The sequence below is a fragment of the Pleuronectes platessa genome, chromosome 14 (assembly GCF_947347685.1).
Source record: "Pleuronectes platessa chromosome 14, fPlePla1.1, whole genome shotgun sequence".
In the NCBI taxonomy this organism is placed as follows: Eukaryota; Metazoa; Chordata; class Actinopteri; order Pleuronectiformes; family Pleuronectidae; genus Pleuronectes; species Pleuronectes platessa.
Window position 1 is genome coordinate 9,340,945 of NC_070639.1, and position 25,161 is coordinate 9,366,105.

General features: G+C 40.6%; 2 protein-coding genes across 4 annotated transcripts in view; one reads left to right on the forward strand and one right to left on the reverse strand.

The window, feature by feature from the left end:
- Positions 1 to 56: 56 nt before the first annotated feature.
- On the forward strand, positions 57 to 24,807 carry tmtops2b (teleost multiple tissue opsin 2b). The gene is made up of 4 exons (XM_053439456.1): positions 57 to 423; positions 11,254 to 11,579; positions 17,686 to 17,919; positions 24,592 to 24,807. The coding sequence occupies exons 1-4, from the start codon at positions 57 to 59 to the stop codon at positions 24,805 to 24,807; spliced, it is 1,143 nt and encodes a 380-aa protein (XP_053295431.1).
- st6gal2a (ST6 beta-galactosamide alpha-2,6-sialyltranferase 2a) overlaps positions 17,976 to 25,161 on the reverse strand; it is a 46,911-nt gene continuing 39,725 nt past the window's right edge. For all 3 annotated transcript variants that reach the window (XM_053439454.1, XM_053439453.1, XM_053439455.1), the window contains one exon: positions 17,976 to 22,167. In XM_053439454.1, coding sequence (XP_053295429.1) covers positions 21,920 to 22,167 — 248 coding nt within the window. In that variant the 3' untranslated portion in view covers positions 17,976 to 21,919. The remainder of the gene's footprint in view (positions 22,168 to 25,161) is intronic.

The following is a 25,161-nucleotide window of genomic DNA, read 5'->3' on the forward strand; positions in this document are numbered from 1 at the left end:
ATGCGAGCGACTCTAAAGTGCCCCAGCGGCTCCAGGGTGAGGACAAGCTCCGATGAATGGACCGCAGAATGTTTTCTGGTGAGGCTGGTCTGAATTACAGCTTTAACCTGAGCGATGGCCAGGAGCTGTTGGACCCGCCGGCGGTCAGAGGGTCCCTCTCCCCGACGGGCTTCGTGGTGCTCTCCGTCGTGCTGGGCTTCATCATGACTTTTGGCTTCCTCAACAACTTCGTCGTGTTGCTACTGTTCTGCAAATTCAAGAAGTTGCGGACACCGGTGAACATGCTGCTGCTCAACATCAGTATCAGTGACATGCTGGTGTGCGTATTCGGCACCACCCTCAGCTTCGCCTCCAGTATTCGAGGAAAGTGGCTGCTGGGGCGCAGCGGCTGCAGCTGGTACGGCTTCATCAACTCCTGCTTTGGTAGGTTCTTTAAATTCTCTCTCACCTCAGCCTAATAAAACAAACACAGTATCAGCTGATATGTTCGAGGAGGTGACTGAGTTGTGAAGTGTGCCACCATAATGTGCATTTTTCTGGAAACAGCACATTATAGATCGATAAGTACAGTGGGATTTTGCAGTTTCGCACAATTGCCCACCTGAGATAGGAGGTAAAGCTGTGGTTGCTCAGTTTAAATAGAATGTAAAGTGTCAACTGTAGTTCAATCTCTGTTGCGTTGTATTTTATCTGGTCCCAGAGTCTTAATAACAACAGTCCCCATCATCATTACCATCAACAACTCATGAGTTTATCATTAAAAAAAGCAAAGGATGCATGTATTTTGTGTCCAGCTGAGGATGGAGGTTTTATTGACTATTTGTGAAATGAATGTAGCCAACACATTTAAGATTCTTGATGGTTGAGCATACACACAACATACACATCATATCGATAAAACCTATACCCACCACATATAAACTAAATACATACGCAACATACAGACATGACATATAGACGCAAAATATATTTAACATTACATATGCACCCAATATGGATACATAACATATATGCACAATATAGGTACACAACATATTCACACTATAGGCACACAGAATAAAGACACACAACATGGATACACTGGACACATACATCATATAGAAAAAAAATACACAAAATATATACACAAAATAGACACAATATACACATACATCATATATATATATATGGAATATAGACACACAGCATAGAAACTCAACAGAAACTAATAGACGTGATATGGGTCCTCTAAATGTTTTTGTTTAGATTTATTTTTTAAATAATTTTGTGCTCTAAATACACACGAGCAGTATGGTACAGTTGAAAAGCTTGTCACTGCTCTCTGGTGGACAAACTTAGAAATTGTTATCTTTTCACCGAACGGCAAACACACCAATATATCTGCAATAACATTGACTGACATATCAGCCCAGATGATTTATTGCTCTACTTCTACTCTGCGCTCGTACCTTTTCCACCTGATGTAAAACAAAACACAGAACAGGGACTAGGGTCTAGTTCAGTGTAGCAGCATTACACTGTCTGTGAGCTCTGTTATTGAATGGTCTGGTCAAATGTCCTTGTATTTATATACCTTGTGTGAATGAACTGTTTTTTGCAAGGGCTGCCTGCACAACTGAAACTCCCTGAGTGATTTAGAGTGGGTCACACAAAGATACATTTGCATGACTTTATTCAGTCCAGACAGAGGTTTTTCAGGGGTTTTCTGTGTTTTTCCCTCAAAAATGACTGTATAGGTAGTATGTGCAAACAGTTTATTATGCCGGGTAGTAAGATTTAGTCGTCAAGTGGCCTCTGGTGGCTGTATTGATTACCACATCTGCCCTTGGAGGAGGTTGGGATGGATGGATTGTTTGACAAAGTACAAAACATTTTCAGGGAGACCGGTTCAATCCCTGTGTCAGCGATAGTCCCACATGTTCCATTTAACTAGGACCATGCCACAACTTCAACCATGTGTTTATTACTGTTTCCATGGCAGAGTTCCTCCAACTGTAAAAAAGTAACAACCAAAAACTTTCCCTAACCCTGAACTCAAGCAAACCAGGACTGATCCATTAGCACGAGAGCAACTCATGCTAATGGACTGGTGTTCACCTGCTGCGCTTTATTTTGTAGAGACTCGTGATGGTTTTATCAGAGAAATGTGACAGTTGACTTGTATGATTGCGCAGGGTGGAGGACTCGAGGTTTATTGTTAATTATTTCCACCAGGAGGCGGTGTGATAATGTATGAAAGTGATGTAAAGACCTTCATAATGCCTTCATCACATAACCTTTGACCTCAAAATGAAGATAAGACAAATTATTTGTTGGACGTGCAGAGAGCTTATGCCTTAATCATAAGGTTTTCCATTCATTGTTGCTGACTTGGGGTGGCGTGGTTTTGAATGCCTGAGTTGATGCACATTAGGGCTGCACGATAGCAGCAAAACATGCGATATGCGATAACGTTGTTTAATATTGCGATTACGATATGACTTGCGATAAATAAACATAAAGGGACTCAGACGTAGGCTGAGAGAGAGAGAGAGAGAGAGAGAGAGAGAGAGAGAGAGAGAGAGAGAGAGAGAGAGGGACACACACACACACACACACACATACACACACAGCAGCGGCATCATGAGCGCTGTTACTGTTCCCTCAGGTTCTATGATCATAAATAATCTTCTCACTTCTTTCATGTAATCAACCACTAATATTGATGAATCTGACATATTCGCAAATGTGATCACAAGAAGTTTCTAAAGTAGAGTTTCATTGGAGGAGGCGGATCTCTGTTTTCAAATTCTCTGTTTTCTTTCTATTCTCTTCTTAGTCTCTTCTTCCGACAATGAATCATTGACAGAAAAAACAGTCAATGATCTGAATGTCTTTAATTTATCTGTTATCCATCCTTAGCCACTCTTCTAAGTAGAACTGAAACTTAATGCCCTGTGTTCGCCTACATGTTTTCACTTTCTTTGTTTTGCACTACCTCACTGGTTAAATAAAGATGCTTTTTACCTGGAGGAATTTCTATTGAATTGAAACACTTAAGTCAGGGTATTTTATTGACCTTTCCCCTCAGGCCTGTCATTATGTTGGAGATGGTGCATAATTAGTAATGATCAGTCCTATAGCCAATAGCCAGTGATGCCGGTAACGCGTTACTCTAATCTGACCGCTTTTTTCAGTAACGAGTAATCTAACGCGTTACTATTTCCAAACCAGTAATCAGATTAAAGTTACTTGTCCAAGTCACCTTGCGTTACTATTTCGGTATTTGTGGTTAGCCCGCTGGGCACGTCCTGCGGCTGGGGGAGCAGTCGCCCCGTCGCCCTCCTCACCACGCCGCCGGAGGCTCGGTGTGCGGCACTCCTCGACGTTTTTTTAGGGGGGGAGGTGCTCATCCGCGGTGCGGGGGCTTTCCTTATAGTATGCCGCGGGGCGGTGTCCGTCGGCGCTGCGGAAGGCGGGGACCGGTTGGAGGGGACCGGGTACGACGGTCGGCGACAGCGACTCTGGACGTGTGTCGGGCTCTTCTCGCGGATCACCTCAGCTGCAGCGCCCGTTGGGGGAACCCTCCGTTCGCGCGGGGGGGGGGGCCTCCGGCGGTGTCTAATAAAGTTAGTGTTGGCCAAACCGGTTGTCATTTTTATGTTGAGGCGGCGGGGGTGTTGTCGGCAGCTGCTGAATGTAACTAATAAAGTAACTTGTAATCTAATTTAGTTACTTTTAAAATCAAGTAACTTGTAATCTAACTTAGTTACTTTTAAAATCAAGTAACTTGTAAAGTAACTAAGTTACTTTTTCAAAGTAACTATGGCAACACTGCCAATAGCTTATATACAATGAGTATACACCTGCAGATAATTAACCCAATTCAGGAGATATGAAAGCCTTGGTCTATGAAAAGACGCCACACACACACACACACACACACACACACACACACACACACACACACACACACGCACACGCACACGCACACGCACACGCACACACACACGCACACACACATTCTCCATCTTTGCACTTCTATTCCTTTTTCAATGTGATTTATATTGTTGAAAGTCTGTGACATTTTACATGTTCACAGTCTGTATCCAGCACACTCACATTGTTCAGTACGTCATGTCCTTCCCAGCTGTGGCCTTGTCAATTGAACATAACAAATTTCACTTTCCAATAATGCATGCTTGTGCTTTAATTTGTATGAAAAAGACAAACAGCTTTGGTCAAACTGCGAAGATATTACTGTCGGACTTATCCACCGCTATATGTTCCTTCTATAAGTTTTCCCGCTACCGTCTCCATCCTGTTGTCTCTCCTTCAAATGAGATGGCAGAGGGACAGCTTCTATACGTCCTTGCTGGAGCACAAACTCACACATCACATGTATGACCATGATTGATCACCAGTTGCTCTCGGGCTGCAGTACGGGGCGGGTTTCAAACAAGGATCAATTTAGAAAAAAAAAAACATGGAATGAATGACATTTACATTAGAGACTGCAGCAACATAAGAAGTCCCACTGGGTCCTCTAAATGTCCAATTTACCACCTCAGTGTCATATTCTCTGCACACAACCTTTTCTGTCAATCCGCCTTTGGTTTTCTAAAGAAAAGTGATGATGAAGGATGACTCATGTTCGTTTATCTAAGATGAACCTGAAAGGTATTTGACATTCTCTTCAGCCCATAGACAGAATATAAAAGATAGAAGAAGCGTCTCCACCTCCTCCCACTATCCAAAAATGATGCCAAAATATCCTGGATATGAACGGCGCCATCTGGCACATTTGGAGCCAGAGCCTGCAAAGTAGCTAGGTCTTTAGGAGTGGTCGTGCTGTCCATCTTAGTTTAACAGTCCATGGGTGGGTTCTGAAAGTCCAAATAAGGAGTAAGGAGTTAAGAAAGGAGAACCACAGTGCGTTTTTGGATGATCTGTCTGTATGGGCATCTGTCCCATTCTTGTGAACCCAATATCTCAACAACACCAGAGGGGGGAAGTTCTTCAAATTCACAAACATTCAGTTGGACTAAAGGATGAACGGATTATATTTTGGTCTGCAAAGATCAAAGTTAATGGTGGCCTGACAAAACTACTTGGGCGCCTTGAACATGTTATTTCCAGTCTACCTGTAGGGATTTTTTTCTTCATATTTTGACTCAGAGATGAGCTGTTAGAGTTCTGTGGCCAAAAGTCATGTTGACTTCATACGAAGCTGGAATAAAATGTGCCAGACTGAAACTGCGGTGGTTGGTGGAGGCATACAACTGCAGGATTGTAATAGTTTTCATCTCAAATTGGTTTATTTACCACAAGCATTATGGGGTTGAATTACAAGAATCCCTAGGAGTCTTAAACCCAGGAGGGTCATTAGAAATGCTTTTAGCTGGGCAGTCTGTCAAAAAAATTCTCCCCGAATTAGATGATTAGTGGAGGATAAAAATGTAAATCTTCATATTTCTTAAAGGTTAATAGGATGCTTACTAACATCTGGATCAATCGATATTAATTCCAGTTAGACTAACTAATAGGATTCATGCTGCCTGCAAATGAAGATGATTATCACCCTTGTGTAATATTATTGGCGTTCTGCCTCGTGTTTATCTGGTGGATGATGTGTTAAAGTTGGCTTTACCATTGGGAGCTTGAAAAATCACGATATTGCAAATGCTGCATTGGCATTACAAGTGTAAAATCCTATAATCTTCATTTTCTAATGCGAGTCGAAGTGTTCAGTTCTTCACTGTGGTAATCCTCAGAGAGTGGTCCACAGAGAGAAACATGGGGCTGGGGCTTAAGATTTCCCCCCGCTGTGGTTTATCTGATCTGTTTCCCTCCAACACAATAAAACACCCCTTTTTCTTTTGCATCATAGTGAATTTTCTCATTGCAGCAAGTCGAAACACTTTTTGCTTTCATGGGAATAGTAGACCGTGAAAAATATAGAATGTTTGACTTATCCTTCTAGGTTCTGTTCTGGTTCCCCTTTTGTTCAGTGTCAGGAACCTCTGTTACAAGGTAACAAGTTGGATCTACAGTTTTTTTTAAATGAGGAGAGAATGTGGAAAAGGCATGCAGCAATAAAATGCAGCTGCTTCCAGAAAAGTCATAGGATCAACAAAGCAATTACAAATCTTCCTCTTGTATGTCAAAAGTCAGCACTCAAAAAACATCCTTAAACCAACAGTAAACTACTTTGACAAACGAACATCCTCGAGTCCTCCTGCATCATGTTGGTTTCTGGCATTCGCTTCTCTTTAAAAAACCAAAGGCGGATTGACAGAAAAGATGGTCTGCAGTTTCCCAGGAGTCCAAGGTCTCTCTGGCAACTCTGTGAGGCTTTAATACTAATGACACAGTGAAGTGATAATTGGGTAAATGTTGAGATCCATTGTCTCTTTTTGAGGCAAAGTAAAGATTGTCTAGCTGGTGGTATGGCACCAAAGTCTTTAGACAGAGATTTTTTCTATTGGAGAGTGTCAAAAGGAGACGGGTCAAGACAAGATCGCGTTTTGCATTATTAGTATTTGAATACATGTACTAGATTAAATGGCAATCAATCCAATAGTTAGTTTTGTTTTGGTCTGGACCGAAGTGCTGAACCAGCACATCTAACTGGTCAGATACATGCATGTCTCTTGAATACAAATCAAGTAATTAGTAGATCCATCCAAACCAAGCCTCACACTGTTTGCTCTGCGGTATAAATGCTTCTTGATGTGATAAACACAGTGGATGTTCTGCGTAAAACGGGCCGGGACACTGGTGGGATGTCAGCTATGATTCATCAGCCTCATCCCATTAGGTCATCTCCACAGGACCACCTCTTTCCATGTATGATTATTTTCATCCTTGTTAACAAAAACTAAATATGATTAATTGATTTTCAATGAGACCACAAACAGATATAAAGGGACATGTCTGTATTTTATTGAATTTATCTCATTACACTTCTGCATGGGGAGAGGCTAAGTCAGCCAACTCACTGCCTCGCTAACACTTTTTGATCTCATGCCAGTAATTGTTGGGGATTTTAAATTTATAATTTGAATGTTTTACATTAAAATGCGAAGAGTTTGATTTCTGTAGGTTCTGTATATCATAGCAACAAGGTTTGAGCAGAAGTTGGAGATTTGACTTGTGGAATTTGCCGGCTTTCTTTGAGCCTGTCTTAGTTTCCTTCATGTGCTGTTCCTCAATGCAGATGGGCTATGTGTTGGCCCACTGTAGAGAATGTATGTTTTATTCATTTCATTACATGAACATGCATCTCTCCATTAGGCATTATATATTACCATCAAAAAAATGTGTTTCTGCTCTACTGGAGTTTACTTGAATATTCCTTCTGTATTAGAAGTTCCGAGCAACAGTAAAAAGAGACTTTCATGTGTTTCATTTGTCATGCTTCATGTGGTCTGCCTGCTTTCAAAGTACCATGTTTTTTTCCTCTGCAAGAGATCCAGGATTTTATGGCCTCTACTGAAGTTGAGCATCATATCACATCCAAGATGACTACTCCAGTACAAAGGTTTTGTCAATATTGGCAAACAGATAATGGTAATTTTTCATGGGATCATGGCACTCATGATCATGGTAGAGATCCAGGGAGGAAGATATATAAAGTGGCACGAGGGTCAGAGGGATGAATTTGACCGGGGCTATTTCAGGGAGCATAAGTCCTCTTTGAAATTGATGGTAGCTGCCGTAAACAATCGGTTTGTTGTGTTGTATTTAACTTATAAAGCAGAAACACAATAAAGAGCCTGCAGTCTCACATGACAAGAACCAGTACTAAAACACTGTGGTGTCTGCAGCTTCATCAAAATGAATGTGCGTTGTGTGCAAACAACTAACATGCTGCATGGTGTAAGCCACACATGATTGTAATTAAATAATTGAAAATAAGCAATTAGAACACATGACTCAAAACAAAAACAATGTTATCAGCTAACAATAACAACAAATTAAACAGCTCTTTAATTTTATTCCAAGATTTGTCTATGTGCTAAAGAGCTGGAGAGGTTTAACTATCCAAGTCATAGATAAGAGGGGGTAAATTTGAACGCATCTTTATATCACTTATTAAAACTAGGATGAACAAAGCTCAAATTATATTTTTGCCTAAGGAAAACCAGCCTGAGGCTAAACATCGCCTGGAGCCTGCTCTTAGGCAGCTCTAATTTAAATTTTCAATCTACGTGGACAATGTGGTGTAATAACTACGTCATCACAGGGTTGTAGTGCTTCGGTTTTTCAGGATAAGCAGTGATTCCACTGCCAAGATTAGCACAAAACTGCTACTGTACAATGGCGACTTGTGTTTACTACATGTGGCAATGACAAATCAAACACCCTGTGACATGTTCAGTATGTGCTGCACTGCATGTATTATGAACAAGATTTTCAGCTTTGCTTTTTAATAGGTTTTCTTTAGAATTGTGATGCTTACATAATGGTCTTAATGACCTGAATGTGCATTTCTGTGAACTCAAGTTTTTTTTCCTCAAGCTTGCAGAGTTGTGTAAGCGCTGAACACGAGTGTGTGGCAGAGACAGTTTAGCCATCTCCCAAGTATATGCTTCTCTCTGTGGAGTTTCCGGAGTATGATATTTAAGGCTGCATATGTAGCAATGAGGAAACAAATTAAATAAATTACTCAATGATCAATTATTAAACAAAGTGGCAGTAAAGGCTTTGCTACAACTCGAACAAAATGTTTCAAGTGAATTAATCAGCTTTGGGTTTAGTGCCGGTTGTTTCAATCAATCCTGCGTCTATGAAGCCTTCTGCGTTTAATGGAAGTGTCCACCTTATTTATGATGTAGATTTTTTTGGTAGGTTAAAGAACATAATGCTGTGCATAATGAGGTACTCAGTAAATATGTCCTTCTTAATTATCTGAAATTGGTACTAAAACCGATTCCCTGGATATTATATTTCACATTATTTAATGCTATTTCTTTTTTCTCATTCAAAATACAAGTGTGATCATTTCAGTACATATATATATATTAAGGCTGTGCAATAACCGAATTTTAATCGCGATTTCGATTTTTGGGTCAAACGATCTCCAAACTAATATAATCGAGTTAAAATTTTTAGTTGAACAGTAGGCCTAGAGATTTTCTGAAAGAGACACGCATGTGCAATTCAGTCCTTCCCATAAAGCATTCAACGCGGCCCAGCTGACTTGCACATTTAATAATGAGAGGACATTTCAAACTTCTCAGTTACAAAGTGTTTTTTGGAGAGAAATACTGAATGAATGTATCATGTTTTCAAACTCAAAGTAAACGTTTGAATAATCCTCATTTCAATATTGTCCAAAATAATGATAATCCATAAACTTGGATCATTGATCGCAGATTTTTACTGTAGATCAGACACATTCAGAGACTTTGATGGAAATTCAATGTCACAAACCTCCGTCTACTTCAGTGAGTTTGGGAAGTGTAACAGAAATGCAACATTTTGATCATGCACAATGTAATCATGTTCATTTCTCCTTTGATTGAATAGGATTGAATCTTATACAATGTAAGTTGATCATGCTGTAGCGTGTACAACTGAATGAATCTTGGCCTAATTGCCAAAACTAAGGCATATTGTTGCCTTGATGTTGTCAGAAGATCCTGCACTTTGGCTTAGAAACAACCTCAACCAGAGGGGGAGGAAGAAGCTAAATGTATAAAGCGAAAGAACAGCTTCCCATCGATGTGCATATTGCAAACCAACCTTTATCTTGTGCACCATACTCTGAGAATTAAAGTGTGGCAATACTGTAACAGAGTGGTATGTTGTTCCTCGTTGTCAGAGTGGTATTGAATTATTGCCACGACAAAAGTTACATAGTTGGACTGAAATAGCTCAAGAACTAACCGGTGGATTGCAGTGACATATTAATCCCTTGAAGATGAATTCCGAATAATTTGTGATCCCATGACTTTTGTTTGTACAACACCAGCAAGTTAAAGTTCAAAATCGCAACATCCTCTTAATGCACTGACAACATTTTGGACATTCATTTTCCCCATTTTTCCCAGCGATTTTCTTGACTAATTCTGACCGTGAATAAAATAAAAAACTTAAAACTTATATGGCACTTTCCTATAGTACTTTGTAGTTTGGCTTTCTTGAAGAAAATTGTACTTTCTTGATTCTTGTTGTTCTGCGTTTGTACCCTAATGGTTGAATGCACTTATTGTAAGTTGCTTTGGATAAAAGCGTCAGCTAAATGAAAGTTAGTGTAGTGTAATGTAATCTCGTGAATTATTTTACTGATTGATAGAATTTGAGATGAAATGAATGGCTCCTTAATGCCCTGACTTTGATGATCCTCCTAATCTGTGTTAAGCACCATGAACCTCATGGTTCATGATTCAGTCTCAGTTTCAATTTTTAAGTCAAAATCAAAATTTATCATTATTGAATTTGGGCTATTTATAAATATCTGCCTCAAAATGAGTAGTAATCCATTTGGTCATTTCCCCTGAATTTTTCTCTGGCGTTATCAACAAGTTGAAATTGAATGAGTCAACATTATAACTTATGAGCATCAGCCTCTTAGCCTGAGAGAAGCAATTTACAGTTTACAGGCATGGGCAGTATAAAAATGAACTTGCTGGCCCCGAAAATGTGATTGTACCTGACCAGAGTCTGAATATCATTTGAAAGATTTTGTATGAACCCAGCCCAACCTGTTAGTTATGGAGGGGCAGGGTATCCACACTCTATTGTAGAGATGTTAGCATGCTACTGTTAGCATTAATATCAAAGCTTACGGAACTGCTAGTGCTGCTGTTGACTCCATAGATTGTACTTAAAGATGAAGGATGCGTCTCCACTTCCTCCCACTGCCCAGGAATGAAGCCAACATCCCTGATACGAATGCGGCCATCTTGTGCAGAGTCTATGCATTAGGAATCATGCTATGGAGCCGTGGTATCAAAGTCCTGCCATTACAAGATACAAGTTAATTAACTACAGCCAAATGTCAGAACTAGTTAATAACTAGTCTGCCTGGAATTACAGAAACCTTCTTTTAGATAAAAACGTGTTCTATGGCTTTTTGGTTTGTCCTGTCCAGTGACATGGAGGAGGCAGCTGGTGATTGAGATGCTTTGGATTCTCTTTGGGGAACCTTCACATCCTCCATCTTTGTGTACAGTCTTTTTTTCGGTGCTGCAATTTGGTGTACAGTGTCTTGTGAGCCAAATAACATTGCTGCCCACTAACACTCCTCCTTTCTGTCTTTCTCAGGTATCGTGTCGCTGATCTCTCTGGTGATACTCTCGTACGACCGCTATAGCACTCTGACAGTTTACAACAAGCGTGGGCCGAACTACCGCAAACCCCTGCTGGCTGTCGGGGGCTCTTGGCTTTACTCCTTGTTCTGGACAGTGCCCCCTCTACTGGGCTGGAGCAGCTATGGCATTGAGGGGGCAGGGACAAGCTGCTCTGTATCCTGGACGTCTCAGACGGTCCAGTCACATGCCTACATCATCTGTCTGTTCACCTTCTGCTTGGGTCTACCTATCCTGGTGATGATCTACTGCTATGGTAGGCTGCTCTGGGCAGTCAAACAGGTAGAGAGACAGTGACAGTGTGTGTGCTTGTGTTTATGCCACTTTTCTCTAAATGTGTCATGTGCAACATGCAGATGCGCAACAAGGCCAGATCAAATGAAGAGTTTTTAAAGTGTGATTTCACCTGTAATCTTAAACTGAAGGGTCTCTCTGTGAAAATTATAAAAATGCCTGTAGAACGCGGTTGCAGGCTAGTGGAGCTAGGACTACCAAAAACGTCCCGCCATATCGCTACAAAATGCACACACACACACATCGCAAACACACACAAACGTACCAATTAGCTTGCTAAAGCAAAGTCATCTCGGTTCTGCAGGACTCTAAAAGCACACAGAAACAGAAATGTCACATGAAGTAGATGTTTGTTGCCTCAGGAGTTTCATGGTGGCCAAGACCATTGACATCTTTGCCAAATCTCAAATGAATGGCTTTATGCAAGTATTGGCTCTGCAAGTTCCGAGACGGTTTCAGACACTGGGTGGCGTTATGAGCCATGTTCAACCAGTAGAAAGTAGATATTTCTTTTATAAATTTAGGAATAAATGTGATTTGTAAACAAAATATTAATGTATTTCATCAAAGAACAGCCATAATTTGACGTACTAGTATGCAGTCAGTAATGCAGAGGTATCCAAAAGTCAAAGGCAAAAATGATAAATGGGTAAAAATCTTGCAAGGAAACACCAGGAAACCACTGGAACACTGAAAAAGAAACTGACGAGGGGAACTGAACCTGAACCAAGAGCGTTAACAAGACAAAGGGGGAAATAATGGAGGTGGGGCAGGTCATCAACAAAGTAGGGAAACAAGACAAAGATGAGGGAAGTAAAGTTAGAGGGAAGAACTTTCAAAATAAAACAGGAAATAATGGTGAAAAGAAATAAATCCAATAACCAAACAAAGAAAGCATTAAGTTCAAAGACTATAAACACAATGAATCAAAATTAAAATTAAAGAACCAAAAGTTCGAAACACATCAGTCGTCCAAAAAGGTGTCAAACCCAGAGGAATAAAACATTATCCCTATTTTTTGTCCTGCCTATTTCTCCTGGACACAACTGAACTCAATATTGTGAGATCATAATGCGATTCATGCCATTTTGTCATACTTTAATAATACTTCCCAGTTCAACTCCAGAAAAAGCAAGAGCATTTTCAAAATCTAAATGATCCTATAGGCAGCCTGCATAAATCACTGCAGTTTCTGAATTCCAGTGCCTAGTGAGGTGCAGGGTAGTGTCCATAGAAGCAGAATTATAAAACGCATCATCAATGTATTACACGCAGTCTTCACACTTTCACAAAGGTCTATGAGTTGAGAAAAGGAAGCCTGATGCATGAATGCCTGATTTGGGAGGAGAACTCTACACACCAGATGCTGGTCTGAGGGGTGATGTAACCAGATCTCTAACAGTGTTAGTCTCCTCACAGTCTTTGCATGCCCTCAGGAAATTGCAAGAGCACCATCCAGGTTTTTGTGAATTTGGCCTCTCCCTACCAGCTGGCCCTGCTTCTTCAAAGTACAGGCTGAGGAGGAGTTTCAAGAAAGCTATGGTCTTCCTGGGGACCAGGAAATATTCAGAAAATAGGCACGGTGTTCCAGTCCTCTGCCAGGCCCACAGAAATAGCTCCTTTCTGCACAAGCCCCTGTGTCTTTGCTGGAGGGAGAGTCCGCCCACTCCTGGGAGGAAATGTATGTCCCTCACACGACACAGTGAAGGAAGCTGATGCAACTGCAGTGGTGCATGCAACTAACTGAAATAGCTTCAAGCTAGAATATATACACCAATACGCCATTCGGCCCATTATATGCCACATGGGAAAAGTTATTGTGAGCTTGTCGATCATAGTAAAATTCTGGGACACTTCAGACACCATTTCCCACACAGATGTGAGAGAAGCTGACAGGTGACATGATGTGATGACACCACATCATTGATATTTTTTAGCACAGTTATAATGAAGTGTGATTGCCAGGCCAATACATCAGCAGCAAATGTCGGGTTTGGATGACAGACTATGAATCAAGGAGCGATCCATCACAGAAAAGTTACACCTGCCATTCATCCACTCAGTTATTAGACTTGAATGCAGCGCAGCCAGAACAAATTCACAGACATATGATGTTTCTATAACCACCGACACATTTTCTTGAGCAATATCTTCACAGTCCTATAATAGTTACGATAATGTGGTGCTGAAGAGCCAAATTACTTTTTTAAGTATTAAGTTAAATAAAAGTATATCTGAACAAAATGCTCCACAATCCTTATTTTAGTTCATGCAATAGACTGATCCTCTGTTATCCCCCCTCTAAATGAAAAGCAGACTTTATTCCTGTAAAATTTAGACTTTACTTATCAAAATTTTCGATAAGGGATGTGCTTATTCGATCTGTTAGATTGCCCGAGTGGTCGAGACGTCCAGAGAGGAAAAAACAAACGATACCGCTTCAATCAGGCTTGAAGCTATTTTATTCCCCCTTGTGCACAGATGATACAGCATTGACCCACATCCTCAGACTGGCTGCCTCATATACAGATTGCGGTCAATTAATTCAGCCACCACATTTAAATCAGCCACAATTAGTTCAGCCACCAGTATAAATATACAATAAATATTTACATAAACCCTTACCAAAATAAACATTTACAGTGAAGAAATATTTATACACCAAACCATCCCGAGATAAATACCAATAAATATCATAAAACAATAGTTTGGATCTACTTCCCCTTTGCCCACTTCCTGATTGGTCTAACCCTCCCGGAACTATTGAAAAGGTATTCGTGCCCCCTGGGGAAGTCTTTTGCCCGAACACCCTGGAAGAAAGGGGAGCAGATAGAGGTTAACAGCATACAACACATCTACATTTTCCAATAGTCCTTTACTGAGCAATTCCCCAACTTTTTTGAAGATTGAATACATAATCAATGTGCGCTCTGTGTATTTTACAGGCGAGCGACCCCTTGCCACGACCAAATTACTGTGTGTGTTAATGTACAACTAATTTATCTATGATATTGTGTCTGTCCCAAATATGCACATCAAGAGACCTGTTTCAATGAAGGTAAACAATTAAACAAGTATTTAATAACGTTGAGCTCTTCGTTACATAATCCGTTTTGATATATTACAAAAGAGCATGAAAGAGTGTTGCAGCTGTGGCTGTTCCTGCACAGACTGCTCAGCTGCAGAGGATGTTGGTTGGTTGGATGTCGCTGCTCTTATTAGCTTAAGGGAGATTGCGGAGGCAGATGGACCATATGATGGTAACTGAGGCACAAAATATCTTAAACACACAAAATGAATGCAGTGGCATTCATCAGTTCCCCACATAATAACCCATGGACTGACCTGGACACAGTAGAATGATCTTTTTGTAAGTGGATCCAGCTCAGTGGGCAGCAAGAGATTATAGAACTGGACTTTTAGACATCCTCTCGCCAAACTCTGTCACATACATTTAGAGTTGGCATTGTGATAGTGTTTTGAGTTTTAAGTAATGAATTTGCTTGCATTAAGAAAGTGAAATCCTCTGCACTCATGTGACTTAGGTTGTTTAATCCTTAAAGCCGAGAGGGTTAGCAGGGCAGGGGATTATCACAGCTTTCCACAAACAAGGCACATAAACCCCTCAAAGATCCTCTTGTTTCTTTGTCATTTTAATCCAGTGTTTATTTTTTAAACGCCAGTTTTAAAGGGTTATACAAATTGGAGATTATTAGAACATGACACAAACACAGCGTAATAAATAACGTTTGCAAATTATAAGAAAGAAGAGGACATGTTGCCGGACACTTGCAGCTTGTAGCCACTGGTATTAGTAAGAAGTTTTTCTGTAAGTCTCATTAGCTGAATTAGTTCATTTTCATTACCTGAGTAAAACAAATCACACACTAACCCCTCCTTTGTCAGAAGTACATTTTGGAATCTAATTAGTTAATGTCATGTCAGATGAGGAAATCAGTAACCTAAAATTGCATGATTATTTTCATTGAGCAAAGGAATAAATCAAAAGCTGAAAGGGGCCGGGTGAGAAATGAATCACATCACTGCTGTCAACAGACTGTGCATCAACCAGTTGTTTGAGAAGATGATTTCATTTTCTGATTGCTTTATGAAACAGCCAGATTTAAAGGATCCGCCCATTCAAACTGGATAGACCTGACCAACAAACAAACAAGGCAGAAAGCAATTTCTTTATATGATAAAGCATATCTCAATATGTCAAAGTCTCTGCAAACACCAGGCCCAGATGATTAAAGTGATTCAGTATATGCCCAAACACCATGGTTAATACTACAAAGCATTCCCCTCATAGCCGCCATTTATTGCTCATCCATCCATCCATTATCTTTACTGCTTATCCTTTACGGGTCACAGGGGGGTGGACTATACATTCCTGCAGAAATATCAAACGAATGTTATAGAGCCTTGGTCCTCGGCTATATTCATTTATTTACATTATATTACATTTTTGAAGGTCAGATTCACATTATTTTAAAGCTTGCTTAAAATAACATCCACTTTCAAATGTATACTGACACTGAGTTTTTGTTTGGCCATAACATTTTTAGGCCCTTTTTTGTACACAAATGTATTTTCAGGTTGAGGTTCTACCAACACTAATTTTAAAGGCTTCACTTCTTGGAGTTACACAAATCAAGTGTACTTCAAATTTGCCAGTTGACTCATAATGACAGTGTGTGGCAGGTTCAAGAAGTAACACAAAGAGTTGAAATCACAAGTAGAATATTGAAAAGTCGTGTCCATTTCTATATTGAGTAATTGAAAAATGTTGTGTCACACCTCAGCTCTACATTATTATGCTAATAGAAGAACAAGGCCTGTGATTTGTCTTGTTCACAGATAAACATCTATATCAAAATGTTAGCGGGTGGTTTTACATTAAGCCAAAAGGCTCTTTCCTCCGAGCAGCTCCAAGGATTCTGTTGGGCAGTAGGGAAACTAATCCCCCCTCAGCAAATACATGCAATACATGAACATCAAAAAAAGTTAGCTTCATAACTTAAGAAGATTACTATCAGTACGATTATAAAACACGCAGCGGACACCTGAGCTGTTTAGTGTCTCAAATCGAAACATTCACATGTACTCTTAAGATTTATAACGAGCACAAAACACATGTCGCAAGACCAGATATTACCTCCAGATCGACTGGTAAAACAAAAAGACTAATCTGCAAACTTTTACATCTATGAGTTTGGACATCAAGGCACACAAGATGTTTTCATTTTAGCATTTAACATTAGCATGCTAATTTAACATTAGCATGTTAGCACCTGTGGAAGAATAACGATTGTCTTCTACACCCCTGACTTTAGACTTTAGACTGCACAACCTTGTTATTCTTGCTGCCTTCAAATGGAACTCACAAGGTTGTTTTTAAAGGCAGCATGATAGTCAGATGTTAACGAGATTGAGACAAAGGATGCAATCAGCCAACGCAAGCGCAGCCTCAGTGCTGAGTCTGAACTGAAGCTGGATGTAATGATTACTTTAAAAAGGGTTGTCTTCACAATGGTCACAAAAGTAGACCGTATGAACATCACCTTCTTGTGCTATCCACAACCTCGGATTTTGGAATTTTTTTAAAGCTCTGAGTTCCCGAGTTGTGACGTGTTTGCTTAGTGAAGTTCTTATCGTAACTGTAACTTCCCCATAGCTTAGAAAAGTCATGTTTATGGGTGACATCACCCCGATGTAAAGCCGGTGAGCTGATGGGGGCCAAAATTAGAAACACTAATGTTCAGCTGGCCAACGATGTAGAGGCAAACCCAGATGATGGAGAAAATATTTGGCTTATGCTCTGAGAAAGCAAATTTCTTTCATGTCACCGAGGGCCATTTTGAAATCCAGTATCCAGGTCACATAATGTGATGCACATAGTAAATATCACACGACCATCTGTTTCAATATTCGTAAATAACAAATCCAGCCTCGCACCCTCTCTGAAGATTTTTGATTCAAACATTTCCTTGTCCATGTGCATTTTAACATGAAATATTATTAATGTGAATAAGGTAGCGGTGTATGGATATTAATTTGCTGATAAAGAAAACTCTCACGCTCTCGTCCACAGGTGGGTAAGGTCCGTAAGACAGCGGCCCGGAGGCGAGAGTACCACATACTGTTTATGGTTCTGACCACGGCCGCCTGCTACATGCTGTGCTGGATGCCTTATGGTGTCGTGGCCATGATGGCGACGTTCGGCCCACCCAACATCATCAGTCCCGTGGCCAGCGTGGTGCCTTCGCTACTGGCCAAGAGCAGCACGGTCATCAACCCTCTCATTTATATACTTATGAATAAACAGGTGAGTCGACTGCAGAGCTGTGATCTTTCAAAGAAAGTTTAGAAAATCCAGGACAGTTTGACATGAACAACAGCTTTATTTACACTGTAAAAAAAGACAAATTACAACAGCTGAAATCATACAAATGGTCTATTTAAATATTAATTCAAGTGTAATTAGAAGAGAATTCACTGACAAATCAAGGTCAAGAAGAACACCCTAAGGCTTTTCGGAGTGAAACACAACCTTCACTCTTACCATATTCGGATATGGATGCTTCTTTTTTCTGTTTTTCTCTTCTTCATTTTAGGAATACCGCAGAAAGCCCCAGCAGGGAAATGTAGAAAATAAAAAAATTGAGATGTAGAACAATCCCACAGAGGCAGTGTGTGGTGCAGCGGTTCCCACAATATTGAATAATAACAACACAAAAATAGGCCTCATGGGTAAAGAGCAGAGAGACGGAGGCTGAGAAAGAGAAAAAGAGAGAGAGAGAGAGAAATGTAATACAGTGTCTCCGAATGCGTTTTCTCATCTCGCCACTTCCCCACTTGTCAAAGTTAATGTCATGTCCTCTATTAAATACTAGCAGTAACGAGGATCAAAATTCAATTACGCGCCATCTTAAGCGTCCCGAGAGAAGCGGCAGCACCTTAGAGGTACTGCGCTTTCCCAAAAACCTCATTCTGAGTTCAACTTGCTCAGCTGAAACATAATTAATAAAGGATTTGGCACCTTATCAGGATGTGATGGAGTTGCCAGGAGGCATCCCACTCACTCAACTGCTTCAAAGGAACTAGTTCTACCTGCAGCTGGATGTGAGTCCACCGCCACGTTGCCAGATTTACCATAATTTGACTCTCTGAGCAATGCATGATCGATACTCTCCATAATGAACACAATTCAATTTTTGTGTGACAGTGGTAGGAGTTTATTATAATCCTTGCAGTAAAAAGGCTATTGACCCTACGTCTGTATTTACACTTGTTGTGATGATGTCTGGGAATATCGATCATGCGTCTGATTTAACGTGTTGTCAACTCAGGTGACGTCTTTCCAGCTAATATTTGCTCATTTATGAAATAATCACCTATTCATAATCAACATGGTTATTGTTTAGGTATCGTTATTGTTTTCTTGTATAATAATTTGTCACAAAATAGTACAATAACCCGATCCTTTTACGCCTCTGATAGGATACCTCAACGTTTCCCAACTGGCAACGTCTTCCTCCCTTTTCCAAAAGCATGCACTGAAATATGTAAAACACCACTTAAGAGAAAAAAAAATCTTATAGTACAATCTCCTCTCACGACATTAATGACAATGGTGTCTACTCGCAGCACAGTACAGCACAGACAGTTTAAGACTCTTAGCCCTGATCTCGGCGTGCATGCTCTGTGCATCAGAAAGTGATCAAAGTTATTAAGAAAAACACATGTACAATATGTTCAGGGTTTATGCACCTTCAGTGTGTTACAATCACAAGCACTAAAACATCTGGATATTAATCTCAGAACCTACAGCAGAGCTGAGACCCTGCATGGTTGTGAATGAAGGCGGAAATCTGTCTTAAACCGTTTGTCCTTTTGAAACCTCTGTGACAGTTGCTGACTTTAGTCTGGCCCTTTTTTTCTTCTAAGAACATGCCTAATAATATAATTAACATGAAAATGGGGCTGGGTATCAAACCTTTGTACTTATTGCACTCTGATCACAATGAGACAAACTCATCATTCAGAAAAGTGGGCCAGGGTGATATAACCCTATAAGCATTATAATGATATACACTTGTTTATACCCTCTATACTGTATATACTGTGCCAACTGTATTCCCGCACGATTTCTACTGAAGCAGCTTCATCTTTGATCATTAACATTATTATCGAAGATGCTCCAAATCAATAAGAACAGCTTTCTTGGCAATAATTGATCGGCAGAATTTTGCATCAATGTGATGAGATCTTTAGCCAGGTATGTAATTCACGGAATTATTCAATATTGTCCGATTGTTTCATATACAAATAGATTCTCAATCAAATTTCCAAAGAAAATTACTAGATCGTGACACACAGAATATCAGTGTTTCAATAGTCACCCCGAAAGATACTTATTAAAAGTTGGCAAAAAATATTTGGGCAACTTTCTGTTTCTTTTCTTTAATCAGGTTTGACTCGACTTGTAAAACAGTTCAAGTATCAGCACAATGCGTTCGTACTGATACTGCCAGATTTTGGATGATACCAACCCCAGAATCATCTACATGCTACAACACATACCTACCTTCTTCAACAGTCATACAACTATTCAAAGCAACACTTCTGTGACAAGTTTTAACATCTTTCACCAAACCACAACCAATGGCACGAGCACATTTTGTAAGATATTACACTTAGTAGTAAAAATCTCTTGTATTAGGCAAGATTTTTGACCGACCGACTGCATATTTGCAGTGAAAAACTCCACCAAGCCTCTTTTCCACACTGAACTAATATCTCTGGAGCTCGTCGCAGGTGTGACACTGCCTCACTGTAAAATACAACAAGTCCTAGTTGGAGACAAAGCAAATCTGGTGATGATACTGGTTCAAATTCCTCTTTTCATCTCCGCTATGAGCTGTGGATGGGTTCGGACCAATATTAGAGGATTCAGAAAATATGAGACATTTATAGCTTTAGGAAAAGAGCTTCATGCTGTTACATGACAAATAAATATCCCTGCAGCGAGCTGCACACAGAGACCGTACTGCAGTGGTGATCGCCACCCAGGGCTTGGCCACACAGTGGTAAAATTACATTCAATAAAAGAGTGAACAGACGATGAGAAAACAGGGGCAGGTGGTGATTGCTGAGGCAGAGCTGAGACCCCTGATACAGGTCAATTCAACAATATCTACTGCTTCGCACATCTCATGGCAGCCAGTCTCCACGGTACCGGCGTCCTGCCACGGTGTGTACTGCCTGTATTCGATCCAGCCACAAGGCAAATCGAGGGAAGTGGTCAGTTAAGCACTAGGCACAGGTTTACGGCGGCTCTGAGCACCTGTTTGTTCCTGCAGATCCATTTCAGCCCTGTCTACATTGATTCAAAAACGCCCTCAGAGAAAGTAAAATATGTGACGATAGGTAGAATGAATAGAAACAGAAGTACGGCACCTTCCAGTGAGCTTTTAACTGGCCGACAGGCTATTGAGGAATCGTCCGAAACACGTGAGCCCGAAGTGACAACCTGGCGATTGTGAGTTAACATGCACGGGAATGTGGTTTAGTTATTAAGCGTAACCATGTCAGTAGTGTGAAATTAACCCCTCAGGACGACGCACAACTTCTGATTGCACAGGACGATACCAGAGGAATGTCAAACAGGAACAGCTGCTACAGAGCAATGTACAGTACCATGACTGATGTGACAGCATGACTGTCTCTTTGGAGACGCGTTCTTCTGCATGTGCTGCTGCGGCGCTTGTGTGTGTGTGTCTGAAAAACAATGCTGCATTCGTGACATTCAGTGTGGATGACGTCCTAGCTTACTCACAACCCTTTGGACCAGTAGAAGGAAAAATAAATCACAAGTATCCGCCGTTATAAACAGTGGCATTTCCTCTAAGTGGAGAACCACCCGAACTATTGAAAAAACACACATTTTACACCATTGAATCACACCCAGTTATTGAAAACTCACGTGTCTATCTAAAAACACTGATCTGTTGCTACCCTAGTCAGCTCCACAGCTAACGTGGCTCAGCTAAAGCAGAGAAAAATTTTCATATCCACATTCTGGAGACTCTTCCTGGAAGTCTCTGGTCTAGTAAACCATCTTGATGAAAAGACAAGTTCTTTCTGAAGCCTCCGCATTGATCCCTCCCTGGAGTGGTATGGCTTATGTTCTTCGTGGGTCTAATTTGAATCTTGTAAGCTTCAGTCTCCATGTCTCCAGTGGTTTTATTGCACTTCTCCCTTAGTCAGCCAGAAAAGGCCAGAGTGTGTGTGTGTGTAGGAGAAAGAGGTTCAGGTTTCATATTTCAGATGTCACAGTTGACGGTGCTGAAGCCTGGGAGAGTGACCCGTCCCTTCCTGCGGAGGTCACTCTCGGGGCCCGTGTTGATCCGCTGGATCAGGTTCTTTTCATATAGAAGGGGATGGTAGGCACCCAGTGTACACGCTGCATCATAGTATCGCTCGTGGTAGTGGCACAGGTCCGTCTGCCTCATGGAGGGAATGTACTCGTACACATGCACCTGCTCGCAGAGGGACATCATCAGGAGGATTCCTGCAATGTGAAGACAGAGGTTCACATTTAATTAAATAATTTCATGATTTACATTAAAACTCGTTGATGGCTGAATCCATCAGCCTCTGAATTCCATTTCTTAACTTTCCCTTTAATCCACCTGAGTTCATCAGAGTAGTATCCTCTGTTTTAAATCAACATTATGTAACTTTTACTGAGCAACAGTGCCCTTATTTATTCTGTTGGGCTCGGTGTCTGAACATCTAAGTGTTTTTTATGTAGAGAAAAAAAAACTCCAGCCCAGTTAATTGAAACACAACTAAACAGTGGATATTAACCCATTATCCCCGGCTTCCTGAACCTGAAGAGCTGCTGATGTAACAAATCCACCAAACCCTGTTCATAAATCCTCACATTTCCTCTCTGACTATTGGAGATAAAAGCAGATTTTGAATGACTTCTAGGTATTTTTAACTGATCTACAGTTCAGCTTCCCTCCTCAACTTGCTGGTCCTGATTCTGGCATTCATTCAGTTCCACTCTTCTCACACAAAAGTTGCATAGAGCTAGAACAGCAGTTTAGGTTCAGTGAAGCATCAAACAAATTTTGAAGCTGCTATTTTGAAAAGGTAAAAATGTTAGAGTGTTACTTTAAGGGTAAACTGTGTGCTCACATTCACACCTGGAAGCTTCCCAACACAACCATAGTCTGATCTGCTGTGGCTCTACTAGAGTAGTTGGGAGTTACAGGAATTTTTCAACAATTTGGCTAATATTCTTATTGAGTTCTTGCCCAGGTTTCACATTTATTAGTTTTTCTCAGCATCTGCTACAGGCAATCCTCTGAAAAAAGCATTTATCACAAAATCCCCAGTGGATCAGAACAATGTTCAAAGACAAGGACGGCAGTAAGACCAGGATTTCACAGGTACACATGCGGATATAAGTGCTACTGTTCAACTGTGCTGAAAAACCACGGAGCTTGCATGTTGAGAAATACCTCTTTCAGATAAGGATAAAAACAGAAGTGAATACATAATGTATGAAGTCAGTGAGTTATGCTGCCTCAGCAGGTGCAGCCTGATAGTATGTTGCCAGCACAAATATTTGTTAAGGCTCCCACATACATTTCCTTGCCTTTGTTGTGCTTCATTCCTCCTTTATTTGTATTTTGCAGATGATTTCTGTTTATCTGTTTCTCTGGTGATTGTTATTCTGCTCACAACCCTCCTCCTCCTCCTTTGTTATAACATGCAGCACAAAACACCAAGCAAAATGCTTCTTGCACAATGTGCACGTGAGTCACGTAAGCGTTACGTGTTGTTAGACGCTTCTCCATGTTCTGTTTCCTTGAAGATATTAAATAATTTGTTCTTTTCTAAAACTCAACCAGAATGGCCATTGGAGAGTACATGTAGCACAGACAAGGCTGAGTGGCCACATGTTGCATATACATCTTAATACATACACCATGTAGACAGAATCTCCTAACAGCTAACAATTACATCTTTTCACAATCCAAAAAAACTTAATCCCCTAACAATACTCTAATTTGATCTGTAGTTGTTTGCATAAACCTGCTCTGTAACAAACGGATAAACAAATGCAGATACAAATATATCCTCATTGACTGAGGTAACAAATGATTGAGTGTAAAAACGTTAAAAAAAAATATCAGCTGGCCTTTACAACACGGACGCATTAAACCAGTGGAATTGAAAATGTTCTTTAAACATTTGTACTTGGGAATATTATTTTTGAAGAATTTGCATTACTAGGTCAAGGACGTTGTTTTTTTATCTGCATTTGTTAGCTGGGTGATACGAAAACGTTTTCCATGAGTTTTTTTTTGGTTGACTGGCACGATCTAAGGAAGAACCTTATCAATTTTTGAGCTGATGTCAATAAACAGGCGGCTCCAGGATTATTTTTTATTCCGTTTCCTGAAGATGGTATTAAGATAGGTGTTTGGCACATGTGGATAAGCCAACACAACAACACAGCAGCACTCAAGTAATATAAGTAACTGCAAAACAGAGGTGCCCCTACAAAACTCAACTCTAGTCGTTTTCACTATCGTGTCCCGTGTATGCTCAGGTCTTCGGTGATGAAAAGGTCTCACCCGAAAAAGAAAAAAAAAATGACATCATGACTCATTCCCTAACATCGACACAAACACAAGAAGCCTTTCCAGCTAATGTGTTCGATGATGAAACGTTTAAGGCCACTTACTCAGCTCAGCCAGTGCAACAGGCCATTAGGGGACGGACCTCCCTGCTAAATCCTCACTACCTGTGGACTGAGGACATGGGAGTGCACTAAGGGAGGATTTCTGCCTGAAATAACTCTGCTCAGACCTGTACCAGCACCAGTCTCTCTAGCACGGTCAAAACATAGGCCAATACTTCCCTGGTGGGGCGGCACATTATGCTCACATTATCCTTCTTTCCCTCTCCCTCGCAGTTCTACAGATGTTTCCTGATTCTTTTTCACTGTAAACACTGGTCATCGGAGAACGGCAACATCTCTGTTCCCTCAAAGACCACGGTGATCCAGCTTAACCGCAGGGTCTACAGCAACACGGTGGCCTGCACAGTGCAGATCTCCACCGACGCCATCAACCAGGGCTGCAGCACGACGGCTACCAAGCAGACCACACCCCCAGGGGTTAGGACCTGATCCCGGATATCCTCAATACAACAGGGCAACAAACACTGTCACCATGAAGCACGAACAGCGTGAAACAAAGTGGAATGTGAATGCATTTAGATAGTAAATGTAATTTATGTGAGCTTGTGTTGTACAGTACAGAATCTTTTTTCCGTTTGAGTTTTTATACACGTGAAGTTTTTTCATCATTTTTATGAAATTGCCTGTATATTCTTTTTAGTATCTGCTAAGCACATTTACTGTATATAACAGAAACAGGGTACAAAAATGTGTTTCTATAAACATTTCAAAGGTTTGATGGTTCATAAAATGTATTCTTTTGTTTTTTTAAGATTAATCCTGTTGCACCACATCAGGTTTCAA

Coding starts and splice junctions, on each gene's coding strand:
- tmtops2b (XM_053439456.1), top strand. CDS start 57: ATGGACCGCAGAATGTTTTCTGGTGAGGCTGGTCTGAATTACAGCTTT. Junction 424..11,253: donor CTTCATCAACTCCTGCTTTG/GTAGGTTCTTTA, acceptor TGTCTTTCTCAG/GTATCGTGTCGCTGATCTCT. Junction 17,920..24,591: donor ATATACTTATGAATAAACAG/GTGAGTCGACTG, acceptor TCTCCCTCGCAG/TTCTACAGATGTTTCCTGAT.